Genomic DNA, 8,824 nt, shown 5'->3' with positions numbered 1-8,824 from the left:
CCTACTATCTTAGCAATTTTCAAGAATAAATTATATTGCTATTAGCTATAATCATAACAGTTGATTACAATAGGTGTATTCAATGTATTCCTCTTATTTAATTGAAACATTGTGCCCATTAACCAACTTTGCCCCAATTCTCCCACCCTCTCTGCCTCTAGTTACTCATTTACTCTCTCTTTGTATTAATTCAATGTTTTTATATTCTGCATATTAGCAACTTCATGCAATATTTACTTTTCTGTGCCTGGCTAATTTCACTTAGCATTACATCTTCCAGGTTCACCCATCTTAACACAAACAATGGAAATTTTTTTCTCTATATAGGTTCAGAACAGAATCTGAAGCCTGAGAAAATGGACCTGCAGAATTATTCTGTGGTGTCAGAATTTGTGTTACATGGGCTCTGCTCTTCACAATACCTACAAATTTTTTTCTTTGTATTTTTCTCTGGGATTTATGTGTCCATTATTTTGGGAAACCTCCTCATTATCATAGCTGTAATTTCTTCTCACCACTTGAACTCCTCACCAATGTACTTTCTGCTTGGGAACCTGTCTTTCCTAGACATGTGGCTGGCTTCATTTGCTACCCCAAAGATGATTATGGATTTCCTTAGTGATCAAAAACTCCTCTCCTTTGGGGGATGCATGGTTCAGATCTTTCTCTTGCACTTTACTGGTGGGGCTGAGATGGTGCTGTTGGTTACCATGGCCTATGACAGATATGTAGCTATATGCAAACCTTTGAATTATATGACAATGATGAGCCGGAAGACTTGCATCAAGCTGGTTTTGGTTTCATGGGTCATTGGATTTCTGCACTCCATCAGTCAATTAGCCTTCACTGTGAATTTACCTTACTGTGGCCCAAACGAGGTGGACAGCTTCTTCTGTGATCTTCCTCTAGTGGTTGAACTTGCCTGCATGGACACCTACATCTTGGGTTTATTTATGATGGCAGACAGTGGACTGATTTCTGTGAGCTGCTTTCTGCTCCTTATGGTCTCCTATGCTGTCATTCTTGTGACTGTCCACCGGTGGGCTGCAGGTGGAGTAACTAAAGCACTCTCCACTTGTTCTGCACATGTCATGGTAGTCACGCTGTTCTTTGGGCCATGCATTTTCATTTACTTGTGGCCTTTCAGCAGGTTCTCTGTAGACAAGCTCCTGTCTGTGTTTTACACTATTTTGACTCCACTCTTGAACCCCATCATCTATACATTGAGAAATGAAGAAATGAAAGCAGCTATGAAGAAACTGTGGAACAGACATGTGACTTTTCACTGAATTCCAGATTTCCACAGTAACTACTCATTCAGAGGACATACGTTTTAAGTATGATTCTGCCCAGAGAATTCCTTCAAACATTATCTTTGTGTAACTTATAGTGTGTTATGTTACAATAACAAAAACTATAACAAAAGTTATAGTTTTATTTTGAATATACAAATACATAAACATTATCCTCAACTCCACACATTTTGGAATTAATTCTACAATTTCCTTCTTTATAAAACCCTGAATTATCTTACTAAATAATCTTGCTCAAAATTGATATGAAGGATGTAAATGGAAAAATGAGACTGTTGAAACTATTCTAGGAATGGGGGGATGGGAGACAAAGGAGAATGATGGAGGGGGTGTATTCAACTATAATATATTGTAAGAACTTTTGTAAATATCACAATGCATCCCCAGTACAATAAAAAAAAAGGAAAGTTTTCCCCTGTTGTGACTAGAGTGACCTATTGGCTTAGCATTAACCAAGTATTTCCTTGATTCCAAAATCTTTCAACTAATGGTTTTAGTACCCATTAATTTAAATACACTATTTAAAAACAAATTATTATTTTTTGGGGGGATTTCAATTATATCACCTTCTTTTTTAAATTGAGATAATGACTCACTATGTTATTTTAGAGTGGTCTGGAACTAAATCCTCCTGCTTCAGGCTCCCAAATGTTGGGATTACAAACATGTACAATCATGCCCAGCTTCCTTCCATATTTATTAGCTAATAATCCATGAAGAAGAGATTTTCTTTTCTTTTTTTACTTTACTTATGCTTTGTTTCTCAATCTCTCCCTCTCTTCCACTCACATCACTGCAGCTTTTTAGTTGATGAGTGAATTACAATCATTTGGAACTTCCAAGAGTGGTCAGGGAGCCCCTGTATCCTTTTAACATGCCCCCTTAGTCTTTGAGATCTTCTTTAGCAGCCTTACTTTTCACTTTTTATTCCTCTAGAGCTGGAAGCAGATGTTTCTCAAAAGAGTCCTGATTCTTCTCAGTAGTGAATGGTATTTGGAAACCAAAGTCTTGGCACTAGATTGAATCACTGTTCCTTGGGTGCTCAATTCAATGGACAAATCTAAGATTATATGTATTAAATTAAGTTTACACTAGAAAAGTACAGACAGAATCTGTGATGGTTGATTTCGTGGGCTAACAGTCTGGGCTAAAGGATGGGCAGTTAGCTGGTAAAACAGTATTTCTGGGTGTGTCAAGGAGGGAGTTTCCAAAAGAGGATAGCATTCAAGTCAGTAGACAAAGTAAAGATCACCCTCACCAGTGTAGGCAGCATCATACAATCTTTTGAGGGCCAGAATAGAACAAAGTGGAAGAAGGGCAAATTCACCTTCTCTGCTTGAGCTGGAACCTCTAACTTGGACATAAGTGCTCCAAGATCTTGGGCTTTCAGCCTGGAAATGGGACTTAAGATAATGACCACATAATCTCAGGCCTTTGGACTTGGCTTGGTTCCTAGCTTGTGAATGGCAGAATATGGGAATTTTTGGCCTCCATAATTGTGTGAGCTTATTCCCCTAACAAATATCCTTATGCATATTTTATGTATATTTATCCTATTGTTCTGTTTCTCTGTTGAACTCTAAAACAGAATCTGGAAGACAGCACAGAAAAATTGCGACCTATGTAGAGACTGTATATTGAGATGCTTATAAATACAATCTAAAAGTGTGTCAAAAGAAATAAATGGAAATCCATATCCCTTAAATTCTTAACATCACAAATGGGAGTCTACTGTTCATGTCTTTGGCTCCATTCACTACAAAGGAAATGGACTAAGTATGTGTCAAGACCTAAGCTAGATAAATTCATACACAAAATGCATTCTGAGTCAGACATGGAAGTATACATCTATAATCTCAGCACTCAGGAGAATGGAAAATTGAGAGATCAAGGTAAGCCTGGGCTACAGAGCAAGTTCAAGACCATCCTTCACTATGTAATGAGATCATGTCTCAAAAAGAAAAATAAAACAAAATCTCATCTGATTCTCACTAATAATGATAATAATTATCTGATGAGGGGCTGTGTTGTCCTCATTTTTTAGGTAAGATAACTAGGTCTGGAGTAGCCAAGAAACTAGCCTGAGGTCTCATAGCACAGCCAGTATTCAAATCCAACTTGCATGGCTCTATGTGTCATGATTTATCCAGCCCACCATGTTGCTTCTAGAAAAAAAAATGTCTAGGACTGAAACAGTAATAAATCACCCAAGACTGAAAAAACTCAAAATCAAACCAGAGAAGAGACCAGCTGCAAAGTTAACAGAAAACAATATTTCTCTTAAGGTCCAGTCTAAGGTGGCCAACTATCCTGATTTAAGTACTAGTCAAATTACTAGTCAAATTACTAGACCTAAGCAACCTTCCACAACTATAAATAAATAGGCAAAAATTTATATGAAGAGGAATTTTCATGTCATAATCATAGTCCAATATGGCAGAGGGGAACATTTGGGCCCTCTGCTGGAAAAGTAAAATCAAGCTTCAAATAGCACCTTTTAAATTGCATCCTCTAATATCATAAATATTAGGACAGTACTGCATCATACATCTGTGACTGTAAAATATCTTGTACCTGCTTTGATACATAGTAGTGACCATGCTTTGTGAGAGTTGTTTTTAATGATGTTTCTCTATATGTTTTCTTTCCAGATGATGATGAGAAGCTAATAAAAATGTTTCAAGGTAACACAGAAAAAGAAAGAGAAAGACATAGAGAAAGGAATGAGGGGGGAAAGAAAGAAGGAAGAAAGGAGGGAAGGAAATAAGGGGAAGGAAGAAAGAAAGACAGAGACAGAGAGAGAGAGAAAGAAAGAGAGAGGAATAAAGAGAGAGAGAAAGAAGAAAGAAAGAAAGAAAGAAAGAAAGAAAGAAAGAAAGAAAGAAAGAAAGAAAGAAAGAAAAACAACCCAAACCTAAAAGAAAGAGCTCACTTTTTTGTACAATTTTTCTTTAACTTTCTAGAACTTTGTTTAATTAAATTATCACTATATAGATAGATAGATAGATAGATAGATAGATAGATAGATAGATAGATAGAAACGTGTCAGTATTTTAAGTATGTTAAATCATATTAAAATAACATGTAAAGATTGACATATTGTGTGTGTTTGCATGTGTTTAGCATAGGGCCAAATACATAAGAAGTGCCCAAATAAAAGCCAGATCCCTTATGATGTTTCTGGCTTCCCATAACTACCTAATGACTCATACTCCATTTCTAATCTCTGTTTCACTCTCCACCTTGCTACCACCTGATCAATGAAGATGGATGTATGTACCATGCACTGTCAATCTAGGTAATTTCTAGTATGAGCGACTCATGCCAGATTTCAATTTATTAAATTCTTTAACATGCCCTTATGGTTCAGAATCTGATCCTTCTTGGTACATGTTCTGTTGGCGTTTGGAAAGAATGTGTATTCTGCTGTAGAGTCTTCAACAACTCTCAGGTCCTGTTTTTGATGGTATTGTTTAATTTTTCTATGTAGTAAAGAATTTGTCTCATTCTCTCAGTTATTGATAAGAGGGTTGAAAGCTCTATGACTGAAATTTTTCACCTTCTTTCAGTCCTACCAATTTTTCTTTCACATATACTACAGCTCTTTTATTCGGTATCTACACATCTATGATTGCTATACCTATACCTTCTTACCTCACTGTCTCATTTATCATTATGTGTTTGATTCTGTCTATAGTAATTTTCTTGTCTCTGAATACATATGATATTAATACAGTTTTTTTATTCTTTTGTTAGTTATTCATCTTAATTTTCTATTGAAATATAGTTGTTATAGAAGAGACTTTAATTTTTTCTCTCAGTAGTCTTTATATAAATTGCCATTTACTTTATGTTGTAAATGAAAGCAGCCTTTCAAAAGGATTTTTTTGGGGGCTATTTAAATTGCTAGCAATGTTAAAATTTTCTGAGTATTTGTTTCATACACAGAAATAATCCCTTTGAATGTCTTTTGTGATGACTATTCTCCAAATGCTTAATTTATACTCATATTTACATATGTATTCTAAATTATCCTATAGATTGTAAAGTTACATCTGTTTTTTTACACTTTGTTTAAAATTTCCTAATAGTAAACAAGTGAATAAATTATAAATAATGTTTGTCTTGCTTTTCCATAAAAAGTAATTTTGGCAGATGCACTTTTTATCTTCTACTCCAAAATGTTGAACAGTTTTTAACTTGTAAAAACCACTTTTCCCTCTCATCTTTGATTAGTGGGAAATCCTAGCCATGATAGAAGACCTCTATATATTAATACTTATTATAAAATCTACTAGATTACATGCTTATCATTGTCTCAAATCTGCCTAAGTATGATCCTCAGTTACCTCTGTGTTTGTAGCACAATTTGTGAAGGAGGGTGAATATAGCACAAATAAGGTGTGTACATGTATGTAAACATAAAAATGACACCTGTTGAAACCATTCTAAGAATAGGGGGAGGTGGGTAGGAAGGAGAATAGTGGAGGGGGTGCATTTAAGTATGATATATTTGATACTTCATAAAAACTTTTGTAAATACCACAATGTACCCTACCCAGCATAACAATAAAAAAGTACTAATTGAATTCAAATTAAATTTGATTCCATCTTAACTTTCTATACACAAAGTTACATTATTTATAGTTGCTTCTCTTATGAATTAGAATACTTAATTATCTGCTCAATATTGAAATACCTATCTGAATTCTCTGATGATAGTGGTGTTACATAATTGCTTTGGTGTCTGTTTTTAAAATTTGATATATTCTTGCTTCTGCAGTATCTCTCAAAGTGTTTCTGATGTCTCAATGTAAAATTTACAAATAAATTATTTGAAATTATTCTTGCCTAGTCAAAACACATTGATCAAAGAAGATATAAAAGACTGTATTTATTCAACACATTTTTCAATCTCTGTTTCATTCATTTTATTTTAGGCATTTTAGTAAGCTTTGAGGATATAAAGATAATAAAGATAAAATTCTTAGTTTTCAATGAATTTACCAAATATTCTTGGCTTCTGTCTCAGGTCATCACACAAATTAGTGACTGAAATTGCACTTTTTATTATCCACTAACTAAAAATGATATAAAATTTAAAATACTTCAAGTTCATTTGTAATTTAGATTCATGTTTGCATTTGTGTCAAGTTTGTTCTAAACTTCCATTTAATTTTCCTGTCTTTTATTATAGAGACTGGGTGAGCAGTAAGCAGGTCTGTGAGCTAGGCTAAATATAATTCTAAGGATACAAGTATTGACAGTAATACAAACTGTGGTGAAACTACCATGAACTTACTTTCACATATCTTCCACAAACTAGGGACTACATATCAAATGATGTTAAGCTCATTACATTAATGTTGAAATTCATTATCTGTTTTTCTGTCATTAAAAACAATAAACTTTAATGAATAAGTGATTGCTGAACCCTACATGAGCCAGACACTAAATTAGACACATTCATGTATATTGCCTTTTTTCATTCTCAGAACAGCACTGAGATGTAGACATCATTTTAGTTATGCAACAGATGAAGAAATTAGGGTTACAGTAGTTTAAAGGATTTGTCCAAATCCACCTGGTTTATAATTCATAGAAGAGTGTTTTAATGCGCAATATTAGCTAAATGGTCTCTCGGTTACCCAACAAGATAACAATTAGTGGTGTCATAAGGCAAAGAAACTGACATATGTATATTCCATTAGCTTATGATAAAATCATATAAATATAATTCATCCAATTCATATTTATCTTTATGTGTATTTAGTGTAAAATACACATAAGTCCTTATTCAGTTGATTGTAGATATCTAGTTAAAGTAAATTAAAATTGAAAGCAAAATAAAACCTAGGTCAAGGTAGAGAAGAAGCTGATGAGAGCTGGGAAAGAGCACATTGTGCCAGTCTATAGAGACCCACTGAAAAAAAGAGCAGAGGAATATAATTTGATTGGATGAATAGATAAAATGGCAGAACATAAACTGATAAAAACAAAAGAAGACTTGAGCTAGTGAAGTGATTCAAGTGGTAGAACACCTGCCTAGCAAGTGTGAATCAAGCCCCAGTACTGCAAAAATAAAAAATAAAAACCAGACATGCTTCAGTTAAGAAATCAGAAGACAAAACAATTCCACTATAGTGCATAATTTAACTATAAATCCAGAAATATGGATGTTGTACCTTAATGGAAGATGATTAAATAAGCAAACTGTGACCTACTGATTTATTACTCAAAATAATTTTTATAACCTCGTATTCTCTGATCTCAAAAACTCACTCCAGTTTCTCATGTCTTCTGCTTTTTCCAAAGCCCACTCTTGCCCCACAGCTTCCTCATGGCTGATTTGACTTCTTTATTTCTCAGTGTGTAAATGAGGGGGTTTAGCATGGGGGTTATAACATTATAAAGCACAGACACCATCTTGTCCACAGAAAAGGTGGAGAAAGGACGAGCATAGATGAAAATGCAGGGTCCAAAAAAGAGTGTCACCACCATGAGGTGGGAAGCACAGATGGAGAGTGCCTTAAGCCTGCCTTCCTTAGAGCGAATCTTAACCAGGATAGTGGCATAAGAAGAAACCAGTACCACAAAGGAACTGGTAGATATCAACCCACTGTTAGATACCATGAGCAGTTCAATGACAAAGGTGTCCGCACAGGCAAGTTTGATGACAGGAGGAACATCACAAAAGAAATTGTCCACATGGTTTGGCCCACAAAAGGGCAGACGGATAGTGAGAATAGTCTGGACAGTGGAATGCACAAATCCTCCCATCCATGAGGCAGCTACCAACCTACAGCACAGGCCCCGACTCATGATGGTGGTATAATACAGTGGGCGGCAGATTGCAACATAGCGGTCATAAGCCATCACAGTGAGCAGGAACATTTCAGCTGCCCCTACAAAATGAAGGAAGAAGAGCTGTACAATACAATGGTTATAGGGAATGAGTTTTTCATTATCAAGGAAGTCAGCAAGAAGTTTAGGGGTAGTTACTGTTGAATAACATAGGTCCAGGAATGAGAGATTGCCAAGAAGGAAATACATAGGCAATGAATTTAAGTTGTTATCAGAAGCCACTGTGACCATGATGATGACATTGCCTACCCAAGTGAATACATAGAAGAAAAGAAATAACACAAATAGCTCTGCCTCAATAGATGATGCCTGTGAGAAGCCTGCCAGATGAAATTTTTCCACCCCTTCTGTTTGGTTTTCATCCATTTGACTTGGTTCTACCTAGACCAAAACATTAAACAATTGAACATCAATAACATTAAAAATAGATGATTATATCACATCAAATACAACAGTCTAATAATGTCAAAGGAAATATTTTCTTGTAAAATACAATTGTACTGATTAGATTGATGAAATTATTTTCTCCTTAACTGATAAAAATATATAATTCTCCAACCACTTCAACCTTGGAATAATAATGAAGTTACCAAACTTATGGGAGCATAAGGTAACCTATAACATAGTCCTTACCTTTAATTGGATGG

General features: G+C 34.9%; 2 protein-coding genes across 2 annotated transcripts; one reads left to right on the top strand and one right to left on the bottom strand.

The window, feature by feature from the left end:
• Window positions 1-353: 353 nt before the first annotated feature.
• Or4k14 (olfactory receptor family 4 subfamily K member 14) lies at window positions 354-1,289 on the top strand. The gene has a single exon (XM_020155634.1). The coding sequence runs from the start codon at window positions 357-359 to the stop codon at window positions 1,287-1,289; it is 933 nt and encodes a 310-aa protein (XP_020011223.1). The 5' UTR covers window positions 354-356.
• Window positions 1,290-7,604: 6,315 nt separating this feature from the next.
• Window positions 7,605-8,543, bottom strand: LOC109681059 (olfactory receptor 4Q2). Its single transcript, XM_020155641.1, has one exon. The coding sequence runs from the start codon at window positions 8,541-8,543 to the stop codon at window positions 7,605-7,607; it is 939 nt and encodes a 312-aa protein (XP_020011230.1).
• Between the last annotated feature and the right edge of the window lie 281 nt (window positions 8,544-8,824).

This window comes from Castor canadensis, chromosome 3, assembly GCF_047511655.1.
Source record: "Castor canadensis chromosome 3, mCasCan1.hap1v2, whole genome shotgun sequence".
NCBI lineage: Eukaryota > Metazoa > Chordata > Mammalia > Rodentia > Castoridae > Castor > Castor canadensis.
The sequence above is the reverse complement of the archived record's forward strand: the minus strand, read 5'-3'. Positions and strand labels throughout refer to the sequence as shown.